This window comes from Rana temporaria, chromosome 3 (assembly GCF_905171775.1).
Source record: "Rana temporaria chromosome 3, aRanTem1.1, whole genome shotgun sequence".
Lineage (NCBI taxonomy): Eukaryota > Metazoa > Chordata > Amphibia > Anura > Ranidae > Rana > Rana temporaria.
The window spans coordinates 450,659,906-450,687,579 of NC_053491.1; the positions used below are offsets into that span (position 1 = coordinate 450,659,906).

General features: G+C 41.7%; 1 protein-coding gene across 1 annotated transcript in view; it reads left to right on the forward strand.

Annotated features, from left to right (window-relative positions):
* LOC120930563 (zinc finger protein 271-like) overlaps nucleotides 1-27,674 on the forward strand; it is an 84,684-nt gene that overhangs the window by 25,374 nt on the left and 31,636 nt on the right. The window contains exon 4 of the mRNA XM_040341738.1: nucleotides 13,108-13,297. Coding sequence (XP_040197672.1) covers nucleotides 13,108-13,297 — 190 coding nt within the window. The remainder of the gene's footprint in view (nucleotides 1-13,107; nucleotides 13,298-27,674) is intronic.

Here is a 27,674-nt window from a genome sequence, read left to right on the forward strand (position 1 = left end):
ACAGGAGCCACACTGGGGCAGAGGTTCTGTCAGCTCTGCAGGGGCAGGCTCAGAGGTGGTTGACGCCACGCCAGCTTAAGCCAGGAATGGTGGTTTGCGACAATGGCAACAACCTCCTTTCCGCCCTGCGACAGGGACAACTGACCCATGTGCCCTGTTTTGCTCATGTCCTTAATTTGGTGGTGCAGCGATTCTTGGGCAGGTACCCGGGCTTACAGGATGTCCTGAAGCAGGCCAGGAAAGTCTGTGTTCATTTCCGACAGTCATATAATACGACCTGCCCAAGAACTGCCTAATCTGTGACATGCCCACCAGGTGGAACTCTACGTTGGCCATGCTGCAGCGGCTGCACACGCAGCAGAGGGCCATCAATGAGTATCTGTGCAAATATGGCAGCAGAACTGGGTCACGGGAGCTTGTTTTTTTCCCCAAGCCAGTGGGCCTTGATCAGGGATGAATGCACTGTCACCATTTGAGGAGGCCACGAGGATGGTGAGCAGTGACAGTGCATGCATCAGTGAGACTGTCCCTCTTATTCACATGTTGGAGCACACGCTGCATGGAATAATGGACAGGGCCCTTGAGGCAGAACAGAGGGAGGAAGAGGAGGACTTCCTTACCTCTCAAGACCCCCTTTATCCAGACAGTGTTCCTGCTTGCCCGCCTATCACACAGGAAGAGGAGGAGGATTGTGTCAGCATGGAGGTGGAGCCTAGCACTCAGCATCAGCAGCAGTCTTCAAGGGATCAATTACAGTCCCAAGGAACCCATAGACTTGTACGTGGCTGGGACGAGGTGGCTGCGGATCATGTCGTCCTCAGTGACCCAGAGGACTCCGCAACTAATGCCTCAGCAAACCTACGTTGTATGGCCTCCCTGATCCTGCAAAGCCTGCGGAAGGATCCTCGTATTCGTGCTATCAAGGAGAGGGATCATTACTGGCTGGCAACCCTCCTTGATCCACGTTACAAGAGTAAGGTTGCGGACCTTATCTTGCTGTCGCAGAGGGAGCAGAAGATGAAACATCTTCGGGAGGCCTTGCATAAAGGTCTGTGCCACGCGTTCCCAGAGACTGGGGGGTTACAAAATCCTGGTCCTGGACAACGTGTTGCTGAGGCTTCGGTCAGTCACTAGAGGAGCGGTGGAGAAGGTGGCCATCTGACCGATGCGTTCAGACAATTTTTTAGTCTGCAGCCCCAAGGTATGACCGGTTCCAGCAACCATCGCCAGTGTCTGTTTTACATGGTGCAGGAATACCTAGGGGCAAGATCAGTCTTGGACTCCTTTCCCACCGAAAATCCTCTGGCTTACTGGGTCTTGAGGATGGATCACTGACCAGAGCTTGCACAGTACGCAATTGAGCTACTGGCTTGTCCTGCATCCAGCGTTCTTTGTGCCTCTCCACCGACTCGGTCGATTGACTGACCTTCATAAAAATGAATCAGGCTTGGATCACCACCAGCTACCAAGCACCTGATGCTGATGTAACTGAGTATTTTTTTTAAAATGTCCGATCCCTTCAAGACTGCCTATGCTGATGCTGAGTGACTATCCTGTTATGCTGAGTGAATATCATTTTCCTTCTCAATAATCTTTCTGATAGCTTGTAAGAACATTGTTGGTTCTGGGCACCGCCACCAGTGCCTAAGGCCCAATTTTTCTGCCCCTGTAAAACAGGGGCGTGTAATTACAATTTTTGTGCAAAACTTTGCAGCAGGCTCATTGCTGCACTCAAACTAGAGTATCTGTGAGGGGTTGCAGTGTTGTGGCACCACCACCAGTGCCTAAGGCCCAATTTTTCTGCCCCTGTTCAACAGGGGCGTGTAATTACAATTCTTGATCTAATATTTCACAGCAGGGCGTTCCAGCGCCCACAAAGACTAACTGTGAGGGCTTACAGTGTTGTGGCAACACCAACACCTAGGCCCCAAATTTATGCAGAGTATATACGGCAGGCCCCTACTTTCAAACATCCAACTTACAAACGACTCCTACTTGCAAACGGAAGGAGACAACAGGAAGTGAGAGGAAATCTACTCCTAGGAAGGGGTAAAAGGTGTCTCCTGTCCACTGATCACAATCCTTGTTTCACAAAAAAAAAATCATTTGTCATTGGGACAGAAAGTGAGATGCAATCTTCTGAACAGATGCACACAGACAGCAAAACAAATGTTACAGGGGTGATAACCCTTCTCTATGTTTTCAGAAAAGCTTAAAAAAAGATTTTATGGCTGAAGCTACACTTTAAAGAAGTACCAGTTTAAAATTACAGATTCTACTTAACAACAAACCTTCAGTCCATGTCTTGTTTGCACCGCCTGTATACTACTGTTCAAAGTATATAGGGCCAAAGGGGCTTGTAATGACCTGGGGGGAGGGGGGCGGGCAAACCCATGCTATTTTTCTCAGTGATTTTCATCCATATGCAGGGACCAAACATTACATTAAAGCCGCAAGCAGTCTTAAATTACTTTAATCTCATTTTGTTCAGGGACAGTTCTAAACATGTGCCACTACTATAGACACCAAGCAGGTACGATATTTAAATGAATTTTTCTTTTTTTTCCACTTTAAGCTTCATTAAAATCGCTGCCCTAGAAAAAAATACAGTTTTTTAAACTTTTTTTTCCATTGATACATGTTCCCTTGGGCAAGACCCGGGTCCCCAAACCAGTTTTCCGACAATAACTTGCATATTAGGCTTTAAAATGAGCACTTTTGAATTTGAACGTTCGAGTCCCATTGACATCAATGGGGTTCTAAATGTTTGCGCGAACGTTCGGTCCCTTCAAAGGTTCTGGTGCGAACCGAATTGGGGGGTGTTCGGCTCATCCCTACTCCTAATGTAACAGGTAGGGATGAGCCAAACTGGTCCTGGTCCTGGGTTTGGTTCAAGCAGTGTTTTGATGCTGAACCTGAACCCCACTGAAATCAAATCGTTTAATCATTTAAATCAAAAATGCCCATTTTCTGGGCTAACAGGCAAAGGGTTGTAAAAGATTTTAAGAATTCTATTTGGCCAGGGGCAGTGTGTTTTTTTTTTTTTTTTTTTTTTTTTTTTTTAAGTACTGACATTTTCAAAGAAATTTTTTTTTTTAATTGCTACCAAATGAAATCTCCCTTCTGGCCGCTATATACAAAATACAGAATATTGACACCTTTAGAACAGGGGTGGTCAACCAGTGGCCGGCGGAGCCCTCTGATGTGGCCCGCGACCTCCTGCTCTGGAATGGTGGGTTGGCAAGCCCAGATCGCAGGTTGCCGACGTGCAATACCGCAATATCAGTGTTGTGAATGAAGCTGGTAGTAGAGGAATAAAGCGGCTGTGGAGCAAAGCCCCATAAGCCCATGCGTCCTCTACAGCGCCAGAGTCTATGGCAAAGTTCAGCTAACCCGCAGGATAGATACAGGTGCACTACGCTGCACCCACAGTGTGGGTAAATGGCAGCACATCAGTGTGAAAGCAGTGTTAGGCCTCTTTCACATGATCAGCCGACCAAATGGGACCCTCAATTCCCCTCTATAGAGCGACAGATGTCCGTTTACGCCCACCTACCTCCAATCCGAAAAACAGAAGGGAATTCATCCCCTTCCACCTGGGTGGATCGGAGGGCCTATAGAGTAAACAACAAATGTCAGGGATAGACAAAAATGGACTTTGTAGGCAAAGGGTTATTGGACCAACAGCAGAGAAAGTACAATAAAATAAATTAAAACATTAAAACAAAAGAAAACAACACAGTAGCAACTGTGTTAACAGCGAAAAAATTCAATAATGATCCAAGGAAAGGCATCAGATCTCAAAGGAGATGTAATGACTATTGTACATAATAGGACGGAGAAAAGCTTGACATGTTTCGCGGATACCGCTTCTTCTGGAGCTATTAATAATTCTAAAAGAAAACAGACTATTATTGGTTTCTGGAGTATATAGACATATACAAAATATATCAAAATGCATAAACAAGAAAGATATACAACGTGCATTAGAGCACCATAGAACAGACAAGACATGCGAGTAGAATAGAAAAAACACACCCAAAGTGCCACCATATCTGAACTGCATGCTACAGGCCCAGCAAGAAAGGGGTGTCGGGACACACCTGGAAAGATAGTGTAGAAACTATATAAAATTTTATATCAACAGTGTCAGGATGTTAATTGGTTGATTGACTCAGTCCAATATAGTAAGCCACCCATAACTGGTCATAAAAACAGGACTAGTCAAAAGAGAAGTGTGCGCTTATATAGGTATTGTGACACCACCACCAAAGCCATATAATAAGGCAGGTAAATTGAAAAATGCCTACCATACAAGATACTGAAATATGTTTAAAGATGGATAATCTTAGACAGGATTATGATGGTTGGTAATATATTCAGAACTTCCAAGAATGCCTCATTAATATCCGAGGTGGAGCACATCTATCATGGGCAAAAGTAAACAGGAAAGAAACAGAAATGAGACAATCATAATAGGGGCTAATTAGTGATCAAAAAGAAATAAGGAGTATGACTAGATACATGTAATAAGAACATATACCAGCCCATACCTATTTGTCAGCCAGGAAAGGGTAAACCGTGGCCCAGTAAATTAGATGTGTGAGGATGGTTGAAACCAATAAAGTGAGACAAGTGTCACTTAAGGTTTAGAAGATACGCCTAAGGTAAGTTTTAGCCACATAAGTTACCACAATAGCTGAATCATTGATATGGTATCTGGTAGAGATAGAGAAGGAAGGAGTGGGACAATTAGCAAAAATAAAAAACGTATTTACTGACCATAATGGGCCCTGAAAACAGTGCATGCAACATTCAGAGTATACATATCACCAAGAGTCCCAGTCACGTGTGCGGTGTGAACTTCCGCATCACGTGACTCGGCCAGTACACAGACCAACGAATCCCAGCATGCCAGTCACCCAGGCGGTGTCAGAGACGCCGCACCTTAGGAGCCAACTATGCGGGGAAGAACGTCTGTAAGAGGAGAGGAGAGGAGAATCCGACCAGCCCCACCTAGTGGTCCCAATAGGACATGGCGACGAACGGCAGCCCAAGTGATGACAAGAAGCAGCTGGGAACAACCAACAAAGAAAGGGCGGCCAAAACGTCCGCTCCACACCGCAGAGCGCAGCAAAATCTGTGCGCTCCGCAGTTAGCTGGCCGCACATCCACAGAGCCTTAAAGTGCAAACTAGTCCCAGTGACAATGGGTGTAGGTTCTAATCCACTCACATGTAGTGTTGAGCAGAATACGTCATATTCGATTTCGCGATATATCTCGAATATATAGTCGAATATTTGAGATATATTCGCTAAATTCGAATATTCGTGATATTTTATCGAAATGAAATGATTGCGAATTTTCGCTATTGCGAATGCGAAAATAATTGCGAAATTTAGATAACTGCGGTAGGAGCACTCTGATTGTCTCAGAATATTCTTAAAATTTTTTCGAAATTTCGCAAAATGCGAATGCGATATTTACTGTGCAATTTCGACAAATGCTGTAGGAGCACTCTGGCTCAGAATATTCGTGATATTTTATCGAAATTTCGCAAAATGCGAATGCGATATTGATGGCGAAATTTCGACAACAGCGATAGGAGCACTCTGATTGGCTCAGAATATTCGTGATATTTTACAATACAAAATAATTGCGAATATTCGTCAAATGCGGAAGGAGCACTCTGATTGGCTCAGAATATTCTTGATATTTTACAATACAAAATAATTGCGAATATTCGGCAAATGCGGAAGGAGCACTCTGATTGGCTCAGAATATTCGTGATATTTTACAATAGAAAATAAAAAGTGTTTTGCATTGGTGGTGATTCTTTACTCTATCCATCTGTCACAGCCGTTTGTCAATCAAACACCTTGAAGATTGAACACGTTCATGCTGCATGCTTTGGACTTTTTTTCACTTCACATATCAAAGACATTTTTATGAAAGATTATTTTTCTATTATTGGGACTATATTTCTTTATATATTTGTTTCACTGTGTATTTCACAAGTTATTTGCGCTTGCTTATTTTATAATTTGCCCACATGTCTTGTCACTAGACATATTTTTTATTCTTGTAGAGCGACTCCATTTTCTGTCTTGTATTAATTTATGTTGTATAACATTTTTGAGTTTCTGCTGTATTCTCCCCTTTTTTTTAAGGTATGCGCAATTTTTTCCTTCTTACAAAAAAAAATAATATCAAACATACAAATATTCATAACAGAAACATACACAAAGCCCCCCACTTTTGCATCAGAGACAATCAGAGTTCTCCTACCACAGTTATCAAAAATTCGCAATCATTTTCGCATTCGCAATAGCGAAAATTCGCAATTTTTTTTTTTTTAATATTCGGCAACATAAAAGGATCGCCTCAGCTCAGCTACTCGGCCCAGGGTCTCTAATCATACCAGCAATGCTTTTAGACGTCGATAGGATGTGATCTGTTTTAAAAATAAAATTGAAAAAATGCGAATATTCGGAATAGCGAATATTCACCGCGAAATTCGAAATATATCGCGAATACTCGAATATGCCATATTCGAGCCGAATATTCGCAATACGAATATTCGTGAGCAACACTACTCACATGCATTAAACAGTAATAAAACAATTACATTTAATGAATGCTCTCTTGGTGATATGTATACTCTGAATGTTGCATGCACTGTTTTCAGGGCCCATTATGGTGAGTAAAAAAGTTTTTTATTCTTGCTAATTGTCCCACTCCTTCCTTCTCTATCTCTACCAGATACCACATCAATTATTCAGCTATTTCGGTAACTTATGTGGCTAAAACTTACCTTAGGCGTATCTTCTAAACCTTATGTGACACTTGTCTCACTTTATTGGTTTCAACCATCCTCACACATCTAATTTACCTGCCACGGTTTACCCTTTCGTAGCTGACAAATAGGTATGGGCTGGTATATGTTATTATTACATGTATCTAGTCATACTCCTTATTTCTTTTTCATCACTAATTAGCCCCTATTATGATTGCCTCATTTCTGTTTCTTTTCTGTTCACTTTTGCCCATGATAGATGTGCTCCACCTCGGATATAAATGAGGCATTCTTGGAAGTTCTGAATATATTACCAACCATCATAATCCTGTCTAAGATTATCCATCTTTAAACATATTTCAGTATCTTGTATGGTAGGCATTTTTCAATTTACCTGCCTTATTATATGGCTTTGGTGGTGGTGTCACTATACCTATACAAGCGCACACTTCTCTTTTGACTAGTCCTGTTTTTATGACCAGTTATGGATGGCTTACTATATTGGACTGAGTCAATCAACCAATTAACATCCTGACACTGTTGATATAAAATATTACATAGTTTCTACACTATCTTTCCAGGTGTGTCCTGACACCCCTTTCTTGCTGGGCCTGAGGCATGCAGTTCAGATATGGTGGCACTTTGGGTGTGTTTTTTCTATTCCACTCGCATGTCTTGTCTGTTCTATGGTGCTCTAATGCACGTGGTATATCTTTCTTGTTTATGCATTTTGATATATTTTGTATATGTCTATATAATCCAAAAACCAATAATAGTCTGTTTTCTTTTAGAATTATTAATAGCTCCCGAAGAAGCGGTATCCGCGAAACATGTCAAGCTTTTCTGTGTCCTATTATGTACAATAGTCATTACATCTCCTTTGAGATCTGATGCCTTTCCTTGGATCATTATTGGATTTTTTCACTGTTAACACAGTTGCTACTGTGTTGTTTTCTTTTGTTTTAATGTTTTAATTTATTTTATTGTACTTTCTCTGCTGTTGGTCCAATAACCCTTTTGGGTGTTGTGTCAATAAACGTATTCATACTTTTATAATTGGTGCCTACAAAGTCAATTTTTGTCTATCCCTAACATTTGTTGTTTCAATTTATTTAGGACGTGGCACTGCACTATTATAGACACCCACAGTCCATCCTGTGCGTGGTGTTCTTTTCTCTAATAATTCAGGCCTATAGAGTAGCCGTGACCTGTCATCCACCCACTCCGCTCATTGTGGCTCACTAATCGTTACCAAGTTGCTTAACCACTTCCGGACCGCCGCATGTAGATATACGTCGGCAGAATGGCACGGACAGGCACATGTACGTACCTGTACGTGCTCTGTTTGACGTGGGTCGGGGGTCCGATCGGGACCCCCCCCCTGCTACATGCGGCCGTCCCCGTGGCTTCAGGAGCGATCCAGGACGACGGCGCGGCTATTCGTTTATAGCCGCTCCGTCGCGATCACTCCCCGGAGCAGAAGAACGGGGAGAGCCGTATGTAAACACGGCTTCCCCGTGCTTCACTGTGGCGGCGACATCGATCGAGTGATCCCTTTTATAGGGAGACTCGATCTATGACGTCAGTCCTACAGCCACACCCCCCTACAGTTGTAAACACACACTAGGTGAACCCTAACTCCTACAGCGCCCTCTGTGGTTAACTCCCAAATTGCAACTGTCATTTTCACAATAAACAATGCAATTTAAATGCATTTTTTGCTGTGAAAATGACAATGGTCCCAAAAATGTGTCAAAATTGTTCGAAGTGTCCGCCATAATGTCGCAGTCATGAAAAAAATCGCTGATCACCGCCATTAGTAGTAAAAAAAAAATGTAATAAAAATGCAATAAAACTATCCCCTATTTTGTAAACGCTATAAATTTTGCGCAAACCAATCGATAAACGCTTATTGCGATTTTTTTTTCCAAAAATAGGTAGAAGAATACGTATCGGCCTAAACTGAGGGAAAAACATTTTTTAGATATGTTTTTGGGGGATATTTATTATAGCAAAAAGTAAAAAATATTGCATTTTCTTTTTTTTCAAAATTGTCGCTCTATTTTTGTTTATAGCACAAAAAATAAAAACCGCAGAGGTGATCAAATACCACCAAAAGAAAGCTCTATTTGTGGCGAAAAAAGGACTCCAATTTTGTTTGGAAGCCACGTCGCACGAGCGTGCAATTGTCTGTTAAAGCGACGCAGTGGCGAATTGTAAAAACCCTTGGGTCATTTAGCAGCATATTGGTCCGGTCCTTAAGTGGTTAAGTGGCCCTCGCTCTTCAAAAGGTTGGGCACCCCTGTCTTAGAAGGTCCCCCAGGGAGTTTTTTTTTAATAAAAGGAAAAACTCTATTTGTGTTAATAAAAATAAATGTAATATATATGTGCAACATTTAGTGATAACAATGAAATCACGGAATACCTTTACTCTAAATCTAATAGCCAGATTCAGGTAGAGATACGACGGCATATCAGTAGGTACGCCGTCGTAACTCCGAATCTACGCCGTCGTATATTTAAGTGTATTCTCAAATTGAGATGCGCTTAAATGTTTCTAAGATACGACCGCCGGCGCCGGCGTATCTTAGCTGTCTATTTACGCTGGCCGCTAGGGGCGTGTATGCTGATTAACGCCTAGAATGCGTAAATCAGCGAGATACGCCTATTCACGAACGTACGCTTGCCCGTCGCAGTAAAGATACGCCGTTTACGTAAGGCGTTTTCAGGCGTAAAGATAAACCACCAAAAAGATGGCCCAGCCAATGTTAACTATGGACTTCGGAACCGTGTCAAATTTTAAAATTTTTACGTTGTTTGCGTAAGTCGTTCGTGAATGGGGCTGGCCGTAATTTACGTACACGTCGAAAGCAATGAGTCTTTGCGGCGTAATTTAGAGCATGCGCACTGGGTTACGTCCACGGACGGCGCATGCACCGTTCGTTCAAAACGTCATTTACGTGGGGTCATGCTTAATTTACACGCCCACTTCTTCCACATTTGAATTAGGGGCGCTTACGCCGGCACATTTACACTACGCTGCCGTAACTTAGGACGCAAGTTGTTTGTGAATACTGTACTTGCCTCTCTAACTTACGGCGGCGTAGCGTATATGAGATATGCTACGCCTGCCTAAAGTTACGCACATCTACCTGAATCTGGCTATAAATGTTTGACTCATCAAACTGGTGTACACTGTTTGCAGATATTACAACTGAACACACTCCTGGCATTCTTTCTACAATGAAAACAATTATGTTTTTAGAAATCTCTACCCCCATGTGGCTCAGCAAAGCCAAAGAAATGCCACTCTAGGTGAGTGACTGACTTTCATATGTTGTGAACTGGAACCCAGGGTTCTGCACAGCTTGTCTGTGAGATTCAGTAACATGCAAAATACAGAATATTGCTGCTCACCTTGGTATCTTTATTAAAGCATTAAAATCACATCACGGGTATGACAAGAACAAGAAAGGTAATGCGTTTCACACTAAAGCCAGCGCTTACCTCATATACACATACATTGCATGAAATATATATGCATGATACAAGTGAGCATAGTGTGGCAATTAAGCAATTGAACAATAAATCAATTAGAAATGCACTCCCACTACACAAATGAGTCTATGCTTCTTTCCTTCCCATACTAACATGTCATATGACATATAAATCAAAAACAAAAAATCACAAACAAAACAGGCACACAAATCTCCTCCAACATGTCACCCACCAACACAGATCCAGCAGCAACATGCAGGAGAGCATAGGGAAGCAGACAGTCAGCCAACTACAGCAGAACACCCTCACAAAAATGCACATAATCTCATAATATGAGATTATGTGCATGAGGTACACATAGGGGCTGATTTACCAAGCCTTTGCACCATGATTCATGGCGCAAAGGCAGGAGTAAAAGCCTTCTTGACATACGGCAGAGCAGCATATTTCTTTATTTACTATAATGCCTAGTGCGCCTAGGAGAGGGCGCATGGTGCACCGCTATAGACCTGGTACACGGCATTTAGAAATGTAAATAGAAAGTGTGTGGGCGGGAGTTTATTAGGGGGATGTGGGGTGATGTGGGGAAGTGTAGTGACATGTGTTTGTTTAACATTCACGGGCTGAATTGAAAGTGAAAGTGATTTTTCTGAAAACGATCGCCGTACGCCGCAAGTACGCCTAAATCTCCGGGAGGTTTATTTGTGTACTGCGCATTCGTGCCCGGCCTAATTTTGGAAAATCACACACGCCGTCTCACTACGCCGCCAAAATCTTGGTAAATACCAAGCGGTGCAGCTGCATTTGTGCGGCTTGGAGCGGCGCACGTGAATGCCTGAACCGTTTTCAGCTTACGCTGACCATGAAGGGGAACTCTGCACCAAATTTCAAACAAAAAAAACGGGTGGGTTCCCCTCTAGGGGCACATTAAGCCCTTAGGTTTGGTCTGGATCGTAAGGGGGAAAACCTATGCCGAAAAACGGCGTGGGGGTTCCCACAAGATCCATACCAAACCCTTATCCAAGCATGCAGTCTGGCCGGACAGGAATGGAGGTGGGTAGGAGCGAGCGGCTCCCCCTCCTGAGCCGTATCAGACCGCATGCCCTCAACATGGGGAGTGTGTGCTTTGGGGCAGGGGGGCACTGCGCCCCCCACCCCAAAGCACTCTTGTCCCCATGTCGATGGGGACAAGGGCCTCTTCCCGACAACCCTGGCATTGTCGGGATATGCGGGTGGGGGCTTATCGGAATCTGGGAGCCTCCTTTAATAAGGTGGCCCCCAGATGCCGGCCCCCCACCCTATGTGACTGAGTATGGGGTACATCGTACCCCTACCCATTCACCTGGGGGGAAAAAATGTAAAGTTAAAAAAACACCACACAGATTTTTGTAGTAATTTATTAGTCAGCTGGGGGGTCTTCTGCCGGGGCCCCCCCTTTCTTCTTTAAGCTCTTTTACAAGGGGGGTGTAGGCCCGGTCTTCTCTGTTTTCTGCAGGGGGGAGGGCCGGCCCCCTGGCAGAAGACCCCCCCCCCCAGCTGACTAATAAATTATTTTAAAAATCTGTGTGGTGTGTTTTTTTAGCTTTACATTTTTCCCCCAGGTGAATGGGTAGGGGTATGATGTACCCCATACTCATTCACATAGGGTGGGGGGCCGGCATCTGGGGACCACCTGATTAAGGAGACTTATCCTACAATTGTCCAGCTGCTACTCCGGCTGCCAGGTCAGTGAGAGAAGCCTGTCCGGGTGCGCTAAACCCACTGCGGCAGGAGTGGCACAGAGAAGTGTTACACCTGGGAGCAGGACTGTTTCCCTATCATCACGCCTGAATCTGCTATTCTCCTTCCTTCTTCAACTTTACATCCTCACCACAAGTTTACTTTTTTTACCCGGCTGGGTAATAAAGAGCACAGCAGAGAGCACCTGTCGTGGACATTCCTTTACTTCTACTATATGCAAATACACATCACTCACCCCTAGGAATTCGGAGGAGCCATGAGGTAATGTGCCACCCAAAAATCCAGCAGCTCCTCCGGGGGTAATGCTACATTAGGAATAACAAACTAAAATCTGTCCAAGCCAGAGTTTAGTAGACATTCCGGGTATGATAAAGTTTGAAACACAAAATCATAAATTATAATATAATAAATAACTATAATTATAAAACAAAAAAATATAATAATAATAATAAAATGAATTTCCCCACAAATCACAGTCTCACTAATCTGCAAGTGTTCTAATTTACTGGCGCTGTTTTTTAGCTGGTCTAAAACCACTTTTGATGTAAAGGGACACTTTTGGTTGCTCAAGTTTCCAGGCAGAAAGAACAGCACATATAATATAAAAGTGCAGGCAGGGCAATGGACAAAGCATTAGAGACAAAATGGATGTGAAATTATTTGATACTGTAATGTAATCTGTAAGATTACAGTATACTGTTTGTGTTATGTTTTTTGTACTTTTTGAATTTGCCGCCGGGCTCCACCCCAATGCGTTGCGACGCTCCCAGGGAACAGAGCCCGGAACACAGTATTGATCGCAGATGATCCGGCAGAGGACACAGTGGGGGAACATTGCAGGATCCTGGAGACAAGGTAAGTAGGCTGTACCAAGATTCTGCAATGCAGTCCCGAGTGTGGCTCTGGGTTACCACTAATGGTACTGAAATTTAACCCCGAACCACACTCGGCAATACCTCCAGGAGGGTTAAGATATTGTTTCACAAATTAGAGCATGTCATGGACAAGGAAATGAGAGCCTACTGGGATAAACATGACTTGACAGAGTATGTATCCACCAACATGATTCCTAGTGGACTACGGATTAAGAAGTATCTGACATTCAAGTTTATGGTTGAAAAATTAAGGAAAAGATGGCTTGACACCTTAACCACTTTTTCCTTGGAACTAATGGAGATTATTATTGTGGCCAAAACCCAAGAGCTTGAGAAGTTACAGCAAGAGATAACAGATATTCAGAATGAAATAACACCATTACGAAATGTACCTGTCTTTGGGGACTTGTACATTAATTTTAGAAAGGAAGCAATATCTAGCAAGTGGACATTGATGGTCAGACTTTCAGGCCAGGGAAGTATGTTTTAAAAAAAATATATTTAATAGCATATAAATACACAAACAATAATACAATATCATTTTTACAAAAAAATGACCACTGTATATTCCTCAGAAGGCGACTTCTGAGGAATATACAGTGGTCAATTTTTTGTAAAAAATTCGGCACTGCGTCGCTTTAACAGACAATTGCGCGGTCGTGCGACGTGGCTCCCAAACAAAATTGGCGTCCTTTTTTACCCACAAATAGAGCTTTCTTTTGGTGGTATTTGATCACCTCTGCGGTTTTTATTTTTTGCGCTATAAACAAAAATAGAGCGACAATTTTGAAAAGAATTCTATATTTTTTACCTTTTGCTATAATAAATATCCCCCAAAAACATATATAAAAATGTTTTTTTTCCTCAGTTTAGGCCGATACGTATTCTTCTACCTATTTTTGGTAAAAAAAATCGCAATAGGCGTTTATCGATTGGTTTGCGCAAAATTTATAGCGTTTACAAAATAGGGGATAGTTTTATTGCATTTTTATTAACTACTTGCCGACCGCCCACCGTCGTTATGCGTCCTCACTTTAGAGATGAATATCTCGGTAACGGCAGCAGCTGCTGCCACAATCGAGATATTCATCTCTTCTGTGGGCGGCCGTGTTAACGACAATGGCGGTCTCCGCGGCGAATTCGCCGCGAGATCGCCGTTATCGGTGGCGGGAGAGGGCCCCCCCCCCTCCCGCCGCTCTCCCACGCCCTCCGCCGCTTACCGTAGCCGTCGGTAGCGGCGGAGGAGATCGCGACCATCCGGCATCTGAGCGGGGACGAGACTGAAGGAAAAATCTCCTTCGCCCGTCCCCATAGCTCCGCTGGGCGGAAGTGACGTCAAAACGTCAGTCCCGCCCAGCGTCTTAAAGAAACATTTTTTTTTTTGTCATTTGAAAAAATGACATTTCCAATTTTTTATTTTTTTTTGCAGTTAAGCCCAAATATGAGATCTGAGGTCTTTTTGACCCCAGATCTCATATTTAAGAGGACCTGTCATGCTTTTTTCTATTACAAGGGATGTTTACATTCCTTGTAATAGGAATAAAAGTGATAATTTTTTTTTTTTTCAGTGTTAAAAATTCTAAAATAAATAAAAATAAATGCGAAAAGCAAAAAAAATTTTTTTTAAAGCTCCCCGTCCCGACGAGCTCGCGCGTAGAAGCGAACGTATACGCGAGTAGCGCCGACATATGAAACCGGTATTCAAACCACACAAGTGAGGTATCGCCGCGATCGTTAGAGCGAGAGCATTAATTTTAGCCTTAGGCCTACTCTGTAACTCAAAAAATGCAACCTGTAGAATTTTTTAAACGTCGCCTATCAAGATTTTTAAGGGTAAAAGTTTGACGCCATGCCACGAGCGGGCGCAATTTTTAAGCGTGACATGTTGGGTATCATTTTACTCGGCGTAACATTATCTTTCACAATATATAAAAAAATTGGGCCAAATTTATTGTTGTCTTATTTTTTCATTTAAAAAAGTGAATTTTTTCCAAAAAAAGTGCGCTTGTAAGACCGCTGCGCAAATACGGTGTGACAAAAAGTATTGCAATGACTTCCATTTAATTCTCTAGGGTGTTAGAAAAAAAATATATATAATGTTTGGGGGTTTTAAGTAATTTTCTAGCAAAAAAAAATGGTTTTGTCTCGTAAACACCGACTCTGAAAAACAGGCCCGGGGCTAAAGTGGTTAATTTTTTTTTTTTTACTACTAATGGCGGTGATCAGCGATTTTTTTCATGACTGCGACATTATGGCGGACACTTCGGACAATTTTGACACATTTTTGGGACCATTGTCATTTTCACAGCAAAAAATGCATTTAAATTGCATTGTTTATTGTGAAAATGACAGTGGCAGTTTGGGAGTTAACCACAGGGGGCGCTGTAGGAGTTAGTGTTCACTTAGTGTGTGTTTACAACTGTAGGGGGTGTGGCTGTAGGACTGACATCATCGATCGAGTCTCCCTACATAAGGGATCACTCGATCGATGCAGCGCCATAGTGAAGCACGGGGAAGCCGTGTTTACATACGGCTCTCCCCGTTCTTCAGCTCCGGGGAGCGATCGCGATGGAGTGGCTATAAACCGGAGATATGCAATTAGCGGACCTCCAGCTGTTGCAGAACTACAAATCCCATGAGGCATAGCAAGGCTCTGACAGCCACGAGCATGACACCCAGAGGCAGAGGCATGATGGGATTTGTAGTTTTGCAACATCTGGAGGTCCGCTAATTGCATATCCCTGCTATAAACGAATAGCCGCGCCGTCGTCTCGGATCGCTTCCCGCGGGAATCCGACCGCCGGATGTAGCGGGAGGGGGGGTCCCGATCGCCCCACATGCTAGAAGGCAAGGACGTACATGTACGCCCATTTGCCTGTACGTGCCATTCTGTGAACGTACATTTACATGCGGCGGTCGGGAAGTGGTTAATTTGAACATTAAATTGGACAAAAAAGAGAAGGCTATTATTGCTACAAAAAGGGACAAATTAATGTGGATAAGGTGGACTATAAAACTGATACTGTTTATCTGTGGAGAAAGCACAACGGTATGGACACAGGTGGAGGGGATACAGCTGACCTGACAAAGCAGGCAAGCAAGTTGGCTTTTCTGATTCCTAAACTGACACTTTAGACTGCACATGGGCCACTTCAGGCAATGAGTCCTCTGTAAGCTCTCCGGAAGCTGTGTCAACAGGTACATCAGTTAATTCCCATTAACAGGAGTTCAATGGGAATTAAAGTATCCAAAGTATCCATAAGTGGAGATCACAAGAAAAAACACAACCGTACAAGAAAACGGGGAGGACAAAGGAACAGGCGGGAAAGGTGGCTATGCTCTGAGAGGGTCCAGTCAGAGGTGAGCCACAGTGTATTAAATTTGTCAAAAAAAACTGGAGTAAGGAAGGACATTACACTGTTATCTAAAGGACTCAATTTCATCCTAAGAGACATTTTAATCTTTTTGATACCATATTAGATGTGAATGAATTAGTTATAGCTATGATTTTGCGCAAGCATTACCACTCTGATGTTTTGGTTTCAGATGCAGCACCTGAGACAAATAGAGAGGATGTAACTCAGGAGAGATCTCTATATTTCAGGGATCAGTTTGGTGTTGTGGACCTGGAAGAGTTAATGTGTCTGAGACTATTAAAAAGGAAGGCTCTGCCACTGTTATTCCTGTGAGCTGCAGGATCAGGTCTGACTTTTATCCTGTCAGCTCTAGGGGGAAAGCAATGGATGAGTATCAAAAAATGGTGGCACGTGATTTAACTTTTCTTTCCACCACTATGCATCACATGGAGGGGTTGTGAATGACAATTTCACCTCTGGTAAGTGTGAATCCTTACTTAGACTCAGTAAAGATCCTAACATAATAATCAGAAACTCTGATAAAAGGGGACTGATGGTAGTACAGGATGCATTAGCTTACAGAGATGAGGCATTGAGGCAATTATCAGATGGGCCACATATGAGGTGTTGAAAAGTGATCCCACTAAATCATGTAAAGAAAGGTTGAGTTTGTTAGTGAAGAGGGGTGTAAGATCAGGAGTTCTCAATATAGAGGAGGGTGAGATATTGATTCCACAATTTCCTGTAATGGCAATATTTCATCATCTTCCTAAAAACCATAAGGTGTTAATTCCCTTTGTGGGTAGACTTGTTGTGTCAGGAATAGGCTCCCTAAATGAATGGCTAGGATAGTGGCTTGATGCTCAATTATAACCTCTAGTTAGAGAATTGCCCTGCTTCCTTAGAGACACCAAGCATTTGTTAAGCCCCATACACACTATCAGTTTTCCTGATGGTTTCCTGATTACCAAAACCATCTAATATGAGGTCAAACCTTAAGCGTTTCAATTTGAATGCAATCAGGCAGGTCCTTGTACTACATGGTTTTGGTAAACCTGAAGAGAAAACCAGCAGGAAAACTGATAGTGTGTATGGGGCTTTAGACATTATGGACACTTTTCAATGGCAGGATTGTTTAATTTGGGTCACATGTGTTCAGTCTTTACTCGTGCATACCACATGGGTTGGGCTTGGATGCAGTTCAGTTTTATTCGGACAGGTATAGTGGTCTCTCATGCGTCCAAAGGGAATTCATTTTGGACACTTTAGTTTATCTTCTTGCACACATTTTGTTTTCTTTTGATCGTCAATGGTGTGGTGCATCTATGGGCACCTGATTTTTTGCCCTCTCTCACTAACTTATATATGGTTTGGTGGGAGAGGGTTCACATTTATGGCAAGGGTAATCCATTCAGGTCTAGCATCAAATTGTTCTATCGCTTCATAGATGATCTGACAATGATCTGTTTTAAAAACAAAAAACAATATTTTCTACTTTCTATTTTAAAAGAAATCCAATAAAATTGAATTTTGTCATAAATTTAAGTCAAAATTTATTCTGCTACATGTCTTTGATCAGTGTGTAAAAAACAGCTCATACTCAATGATCACCAGCCGGCTGCAGCGATCCGCTCTCCTCACTGACAACTTCTGTGTGAGGAGAGCCGATCGCCTAGCAACCAGCTCTCTATTTACATCACATGACGGCTGTGATTGGACACAGCCGCCATGTGATCAGGAGGGCAAATCACAGAGTCCTCCTGCAAATCAGAGATACGCCATGTCCGGGTGACACAAGCGCATTGGGATCGTGCTGCACCCTCTGAGGGACATTCCTGAACATCCACTCAGAAGGAGGAAGCACCTACCCGGCCATATATGTACAGTGGCCAGATGGGGGGTGGTTAAAAGTCCCCACTACAGTTCTCAGATCAGCAGATGACCTTGATCTAGAACACCTAGGTTGGCTGATCAGAACTCCCCCCAGCATTGCTACTGATCCCACCCCTCCACCAGCACTGCCACTCTTCCCACCCCCCCTCCCAGAAAAGAGTAAGAGAAGGGAAAAAAATAACAATACATGGAAGGGAGAGGAAAAGAGGGGGAGGAACAAAGAAAAAGGAAGAGAAAGAATAATAGAAAGAACAAGAAAGAGGGATAAAGAGAGGGATGGGGGAAACAAGAAATTTATGATAGAGAGAGATAAAAGGGAAATAAATGAGAACAAAGAGAGAGTGGTACATCCTAAAATGTACCATAAGGGGTTTCAATACTGTACATGTACAGCCCACGCTATGAAAATGTCACTGTTAGGGGTCCCCACAACTTGGGAAATTTTATCAAGGGGTCACGGCACAAGAAAGGTTGAGAACCACTGCTCTGTCATTGATATTACAATCACAGTATCGTCTCTTATAAATGCTAATGATAAGTGCAAACCATGGATTTTATATTTACCTTCCCTTTTATTGTCTTCCCTCCAAACATTCAAATGTTAATGAACTTGTCACCTGACGGGAGCAAAAACTTGAATACAAATAAAAATTGAAGTGGACCTTTAAGCAATTGGAAACACACCTTACATTGTTCTGAATAGATCCTTTTAGCCAATCCAAAGCTGTCTCATGTTTGTGAATGGGGGTGAATTGACTATAAGGAGAAGCAGAACTCAGACAGGTGGAAAGATTACTGTCAAATAAGGAAAACAAGGAACAGCTGAAGGATCCCAATACTACACCATACCAGGTAAGATATAGTACTTTCCATTTACAGTATTTTTTGTTCTTATACATTTGTATCACATTGAATAATCCTTGTCATTTGCATCTGGGTGTTGTCTTATTTTATTATCATGCTGAATTACATTATTATATTTAATAATAAGTTTCCCAAAATCATTAACAGGGTTGTAAAGGTTCGTCTTGTATTCTCTAAATAGGTTCCTTTAAGCTAGTGCATTGTTTTTCCTTTTTTGAATTTCTCACCTCCTGTTTCTCGTCAGTAAGCTTTCCAACATCATCCGAGCGGTGGAAAGTCATTGAGAACAGCTTACTGAACACCTGAGGCCCCCTACACACGACCGAGTTTCTCGGCAGAATTCAGCCAGAAACTTGATCGGAGCCGTATTCTGCCGAGAAACCCGGTCGTGTGTACACTTTTGGCCGAGGAAACCGACGAGGAACTCGTCGAGCCAAATAGAGAACATGTTCTCTATTTCCTCGTTAGTCAATGGGGAAACTTGGCTCGGCGAGATCCTCGGCGGCTTCACAAGGAACTCGACGAGAAAAACAATGTGTTTTGCCCGTTGAGTTTCTCGGACGTGTGTACGGGGCCTTACTGAGGAGGAACAGGAAGTGAGAAATTCAGACAAATAAAACAAAGAAAAAAACATTTAGAAGGGAAATTGAAGGAAAAGTTAAGTGAACCAACAATGCACTAGCTTAAAGTAACCTATTTAGAAAATAAAAAATTAACATTTACAACCCCTTTAAGTCCCACCTTTCAAAAAGAAAGAGATATAATTCAAATTTTATTTTTCTACGCTGAAAAATATATTGCCTTTCGATAACTTGCCCAATAGTTCTTTGTAAGCTCATATTTTTTAATGCAGATAATTTATATAACTAAATACCTAAGGTGCAATTGGTTTATTTGACTATCTGTGAATAGGGATTTTTATGTGCAAGTTTTTATAAGAAGCCAAAACATTTATTTTCATGTTAGATATAATGTGGAAGGGTGGAACCTCTGTCAATTTGTATTGCTGTCAATGAGAGACCATTGTAAAAAAAAAAAATAGAAAATAATGGGAAATCCAAAATATTAACATTGGAACAGGGGGTCAGGAGAAATCTTCCAATGGGGACAGTTGACAGTGACAATGAAAGTGGCAACTATCTAAGACAGGATTTCCTCTCCCTTTGAAGATATTTGATCTTACTTATTGTTGTATTTTCACTACAGGAAGTGATTAAACTGTATGTAAGTAAATATACCTTATGGAAATCAGTCCAGATAAAAATGATAAGGGTTCTAGTATTCTCTACTCTATCCAAAGTGAAAAAAATATATAGGTTGGAGTTATGAGGGGTCACTCATACATGGACAACCACCTAATGCTGATAAAGTTCCATGGGTTTTGGCATTTAGTAGACACCTTTGAGAACCCTTGTGTGATTTTGGTTGTACCCCCCTTGTTTTGAAGTTGCACACCTCCTTATTATCTCCTCCTGTGGTCCACTCTGTGCTTCCCTTTGGGTGTGGCTCATGGGATCCATGGATTCATTTGGGGTTCCCCTGGGTTGGACCCTTGAGCTCTCTGGTTTATCCATGTGGGTGGTTGGAATGGTTTGCATTAACTTTAAGTGGTTTCCAGATGAAGCAAATGTCTAGAAGTATCTGTATACCCTCTATAGCTTCCTCTGTCATTGATATTATGATCACAGTATCATCTCTTATAAATGCTAATGATAAGTGCAAACCATGGATTTTACATTTAAATTCCTTCCTATTGTCTTCCCTCCAAGCCTTTAAATGTTAATTAACATGTCATCTGACTGCAGCAATAACTTGAATAGAAATAAAAAAGCAAATAGACTTTTAACCTCCCTGGCGGTATGATTCTTTCAGAAAAAACATGCTGAAAGCGGTACCATTATTTGCAAGGAAATTTGGCGTTTTATATTGTAGGTCTGTAATTTTTAGAAATAACTCACTTAAATCTGACCAAACAAGCTTCTAATAGGCATCCCGGGTATGACATTTTTTAAAAAACAAAATTATAAATTATAATATAATAAATAATTATAAATAATTATAACAAATAATAATATAATTATAATAAAAATTATTCAATAATGTAATCAAATCAAAATCACTGAAATTTGCTCAGTTGCAGAATTGTTGCTGTCATTATTTTTTTTTTTTTTATGACGAATTTCCCCACAAATCGCTATCGCACAATTCTGCAAGTGATTATAATTTATTATCGCTGTTTTTTAGCTGATCTAAAACTATTTTTGACATAAAGGGACACTTTTGGTTGCTATGGACAATCTACAGTTTGCAGGGAGAAAGAAACGTTTTTATTATATAAAATGACATGCATGACACAGGACAGACCACTAGGGACAGGGGGGGTGTGTTTTTTTTACATACAGTACTGTAATCTATAAGATTACAGTATACTGTATGTAAGGTGTTTGTTTACTTTTTTGAATTTGGCGCCGTTCTCCGTCCCCGTGCGTCGTAACGTCGCAGGGAACGGAGATCGGCGTCACACGGAGGCACTGTGTGAATCGAGCGAGGACCCACTCGCTCACACAGCGCGGTGGCATCGCTGGATCCAGGGACAAGGTAAGTAACTTGTGCCTGTGGATCTAGCGAGGCAAGCCCGAGTCTGACACGGGGTTTCCGCTCGCAGCAGGAAAATCTAACCCCGTGTCAGACTCGGGAAGACCGCCAGGCAGGTTAAACAATGTGAAACACACCTTATATTGTTCTGAATAATTCCCTACAGCCAATCCAAAGTCGTCTTATGTTAGTGAATGGGGGTGGAATGAATATAAGGTGAAGCAGAGCTCAGCCAAGTAGAAGGTTTACAGTTGAAGAGATCCCAATACTACATCATACCAGGTAAGATGAATTACTTTCCATAACATTATTTTTGGTTCTCATACATTTTGATCAGGTTTAATAGCTTGTTTCATGTGTAACTAGTAAAGTACTATTGTATTTTCATGGTGCATTAGCTCATTACATTTAATATTATATCACTCTAATCATTGTGTCCCACCTTTCCAATATCTACAGCACTTAAAAATATTTACATATGATTACATTATGTACATTTTTTTATATTTACTTCTATAATATTATCCACACTTATGCTTCCATGTGCACTGCAATCTCACTAATGGACCCAGTTAAAAAGTGGTGAAATGACCATACCACAGCCATACTGTAGCTTTAAAAAAAAAAGAGAGACACTGCACATTTAGACCCCTCGTGTTCCCACTCACAATGTTTCTAGCGAGATTTACATGTTTCCACGTGTTGTATATAGAGCAGCCCTATGTGCATTTGTCAGATTTGAGCACAGGCATATCTTGTCCCTGTCATGCAAAAGAAGCTCATGCACATTTGGGTTATGGAGCATTGTGCGATTTTTAAACATAAGTTTTGACATGATTGCTGTGCAATTCTATTGTGAGACAATCAAGGCAAAATCCCATTGTGTTTGAAGTGCCATTAACCACTTGATTTTACCTCCTTCATGACCAGGCCATTTTTTTTTTTTTAGCACTGTGCTACTATAACTGGTAATTGTGCAGTTAAGCTTTCCTTTGGTGGTATTTGATCACCACTGGATTTTTTATCTTTTGCGATATATCGTATATACTCGCGTATAAGCTGAGTTTTTCAGCCCTTTTTAAAGGCTGAAAGTACCCCCCTAGGCTTATACTCGAGTCAGTACCTGAAGGGCTGCAAGCGTCCATTGTTTAAAAGTCGCGGCTTCCCCTCAGTCCCTTCCGTGATAGGCGTTTCCCAGGAGACACTGTGTTCAGTGTTCCGCCTATCACGAATGTCCTCTCATCCTCGGACTCGGTTTGCCAGCAGACACTGTGTTCAGTGTTCCGCCACTCATGGACGTCTTTTCATCCTCGGACAAGAGAACATCTGTGATAGGCGGAACACTGAACACAGTGTCTGCTGGGAAACCAAGTCAGAGGATGATAAGACATCCGCGATAGGCTACTGGGAAACGCCTATTACGGAACGGGACCAGGAGGAGACCGCGACTTTTAAACAATGTATGGACGTCCGCAGCCTGTCAAAAATTTCAGGTACACTGACTCGGGCACAGGGAGGCTGCAATTGGCACAGTGGCAATTGGCACAGTGGCAATTGGCACAGGGAGGCTGCCATGGGCACAGTGAGGTGGCAATGGGCACAGAGAGGTAGCAATGGGCACAGTGAGGTTGGGCACCTTGAAGCTGCAGTGGGCACAGTGAAGCTGCAATGGGAACAGTGAGGCATGCAAATGGGCATTGTTGACCCTCTTTTCCACTTACAGTGGCTGTAACTCTAGGCTTATACTCGAGTCAATAGGTTTTCCCATTTTTGGGGGTAAAATTAGGTGCCTCGGCGTATACTCGGGTCGGCTTATACTCGAGTATATATGGTAAATAAATTTTAATATTAATAATATTTTGGAAAAAAAACAATATTTTCTACTTTCTGCTATAAAACAAACCACAAATGTCTTCAAAAAGTTAGGCCAAATAATATTCTGCTATGTCTTTGATAAAAAAATATATATATATATCCCACGCGTATATTGATTGGTTTTGTAAAAGCTATAGGCCCAGATTCACAAAGGACTTACGATGGCGTATGTCCACGTACGCCATCGTAAGTCCGAATGTGCGCCATCGTATCTACGCGCCTGATTCTTAGAATCATTTGCGGTTGAACTCGGCCAAGTCTCCTACGCCGTCGTATCTTGGGGTGCATATTTACGCTGGCCGCTAGGGGCGCTTCTGTATATTTCCGCGTCGAATATGCAAATGAGCTAGATACACCGATTCACGAACGTACTTGCGCCCGGCGTATTTAAATACGCTGTTTCCGTAAGGAATAGGACCGGCGTAACTTTACCCCTCATAAAGCAGGGGTAAGTCATGTTAAGGTATGGACGTCGGAAACATCGGAAACAGCGTCGTATTTTACGTTGTTTGCGTAAGTCGTACGTGAATGGGGATGGGCGTAGGTTACGTTCATGTCAACTAAGCATTGAGCCGGCGTAACTTTGGGAGAAAATTCAAGGTGATACTGAGCATGCGCGCGCATACACCATTCGTTAGGTGCGCCATATACGGGGGGTCACAATTAATTTCCACACAACACGCCCCCTACCAGCCTACTTTGAATTAGACGGGCTTACGCTGGCCCATTTACACTACGTCGCCGTAACTTAGGGCGCAAGTTCTTTGTGAATACGGTACTCGCCTCTCTAAGTTACGGCGGCGTAGCATATATAGGACACGCTACGCCCGCACAAAGATACGCCCTCCTACGTGAATCTGGCCCATAGTGTCTACAAACTATGGTACAGATAGTGGAATGGCGATGATATGCAACTTATAGTGGGACTGCGATAGTTAGTCTCAGATTGTCCGCCGCACTAATGCTGAGGGGAACTGATTAACTGACACTGACATCCCTAGTGACACTAATACAGTGATCAGTGTTAAAAATATACACTGTCACTATACTAATGACACTGGCTGGGAAGGGGTTAACATTTAGAGTGATCAATGGGTTAAATGCATGCCTAACAATGTTTAGTGTGTGTACTGTGTGCTGTTTTATTTAGCAATGTGCCGGTTTTTACTCCCTGCTCTGCAGAGAGAAGAAACAAATGGCAAATTGCTGCTGTATGAAGAGAGTCCTGTGTTGTTTACCAACACAGGGCTCTCTTCTCTCATTCTCTCAGCTGATCAGTGGGTCCCGGCATTAAATCAATGGCTGGGACCCACCGATTGGCTTGTGCTACATCAATTGATTGGCACAGTCTTCTGTGTGCATGCACAAGTGTACCCGGATAAAAGGCGCAATGTACAGGTATCTTATGGGGCCTGTATGAGCCAAACTGTCACAGTAAATGTACTGTGGTGGGTTGGCAAGTGGTTATGAATGACATCCAAAAACATGCTGAGTTTTTGCAGTGATTGCCATGCGATTTGGGATCATGAACAGAACTACTGGCAATTCTGCTAGCGATTCTAAGTTGCCAAGTGTGAATGGAGCCTTATCATGTGCTGACCTGCCAAAATCTTGTTTCACAAAATTCTCTGTGCTGCTTTGAGCAGAGAAAAGTCTATAAGCTACAGCAGCCTTCAAACTGCAGCCTGCATTTTATTAATGAGCCACAAAATGCAGATAATAATGGTTTGTAACCTAGCCATTTCAGAATTTTAAAGAAAAGTGGATAGCAAAATCGATTTTCCATTTTAAATTGGCTATAAAGTCGCCATGTGAAACAAACTATATTTCTGAAATTGCACATTTCTCAACACCATGAATATTTTCAAAAGTCACAAAATGTCTACCTTACTAGTACAATTTATATAAACATTTATTTTAAATTCCATTGCAGGTGGATAAAAGAGAAGAAATTGTGAAAGGGCTTTACACAAAAGTATGATGGATGGAGCAGGTGAAAAGCCATTTTCTTGCACTGAATGTGACAAATCCTTTACAGCAAAACAATATTTAATTAATCATCAGAGGATTCATACAGGGGAAAAGCCATTTATGTGTTCAGAATGTGACAAGAGCTTCCCACGAAAGGGTGAACTTATTCAGCATCTGAGGATTCACACAGGAGAGAAGCCATTTATGTGTTCAGAATGTGACAAGAGCTTCTTACGAAAGCATCATCTTCTTCAGCATCTGAGGATTCACACAGGAGAGAAGCCATATCATTGTTCTGAATGTGATCAAAAATTTTCCCACCAAACTTCATTTATTGAACACAAGATTATTCACACAGGAGTAAAGCCATACCAGTGTACTGAATGTGACAAATGTTTTTACAATAAATCAAATCTCACAAGTCATCAGAGGATTCACACAGGAGAGAAGCCATTTAGATGTTCAGAATGTAACAAGTCATTCTCAATGATGTCCAGTCTTCATACACATCAGAGAATTCACACAGGAGAGAAGCCATATCAGTGTACTGAATGTAACAAGTGCTTTTCAGACATATCTCATCTTATTCGACACACAAGGATTCACACAGGAGAAAAGCCACATCAATGCTCTGAATGTAATAAATATTTTAGTAATAAATCTGATCTTAGGAAACATCAGATGATTCACACAAGAGAGAAGCCTTTCAGATGTTCAGAATGTAATAAATGCTTTAGAAATAAGTCAAATCTGATCGAACACCAGAGGATCCACACAGGAGAGAAGCCATTTAGATGTTCAAAATGTGCAAAATGCTTCTCTTCAAAGTCCAATCTGAATCAACACTTGCAAAGACATACATAGAGAAGTAATTTAGATGTTTAGAAAGTGCTTAATACAAATAGAAAAAATATTGTAATCAGAAGACTTACAGAAATGAAGTTGTGTCCTTGTTCTTAACCACTTGACCTCTGGAAGTTTTACCCTCCTCCGTGACCAGGCCATTTTTTTTTATGCAATATGGCACTGAGTTACTTTAACTGACAACTTGTGTGTTTGTGCGATGCTGTACCCAAACAAAATGTATATCCTTCTTTCCCACAAATAGATTTATTTTGGTGATATTTGATTACCACTGCGGTTTTAATTTTTTTTCACTATGAACAAACACAGATTTACAATTTTGAACAATATTTTTTACTTTCTGCTAAAAACATATCTAATAAAAAAATGCACTTTGCACTACAAGTGCAAACTACAAGTGCAAAGTGAATTTGCATTTCGTAAATAACCACCTAAGTGTTCTAAACCTGATCAGTGCTTTAGACAGCAAACACAGCTGATTCAGCACAAAACAGTTCATCAGAGCCACTGTGAAAATAAACTGTATTGTATATTATGAATAAACATTTGGCTAACCGATCTAACGATTTATGTTAATATGTTGAATGTGGGAAATGTATACTGAAAGTTTATTGAAGTATTTCACTGCAAAGTATACATCCCTCTCCAAGATGGCTGAGAATATAATTGTCATGACTTGACTTACATGTATCTGTCAGCTCTGGGTTAATATCAGGCAAAATCATTGATAAATATGCACCTAAAATAAAAATAGTCAATAATCCTTGAATTTGTTTCAAAAAGTTGAATTGCAAACTAAGGCCTCATTCACATGGACCAGTATATGGTGAATCAGCTGTTTGATTATGCAGCCAGCTGCATTTGAAACTGTCGGGTGCTGCATGCGGGCAGCCCATGTAAGTCTAGGGAGGTGCAGCAGCTGTACAAACACAGCCACTCCTCCTAATGTAACAGATAGGGATGAGCCAAACTGGTCCTGGGTATGGTTTAAGCAGTATTTTGATGCTGAACCTGAACCCGAACACAACTGAAATAAATTAATTGAATCAGTTAAAATGACAGTTTTCTGGGCTCATAGGCAAAGGGTTGTAAAAAAAAATAGCATGGAGATGGGCACTGCCCTGGCGAACATGTACCAGTACAAAAAGAAAACTAAAGAATTACATTTAGCCTGGGGCAGTGCCTTTTTTTTAAGCACTGGCCTTTCCAAAGAAAAAAATGGTTTAAAATTGCCAGCAAATGAAATTTCCCTTCTGGATTCTATTTAAAAAATACAAAAAAAATTACCCCCTCGAAGTTTCCACAGGGAAGTTATTTTAAAGTAAAAGCAAAACTCTACTTGTGTTA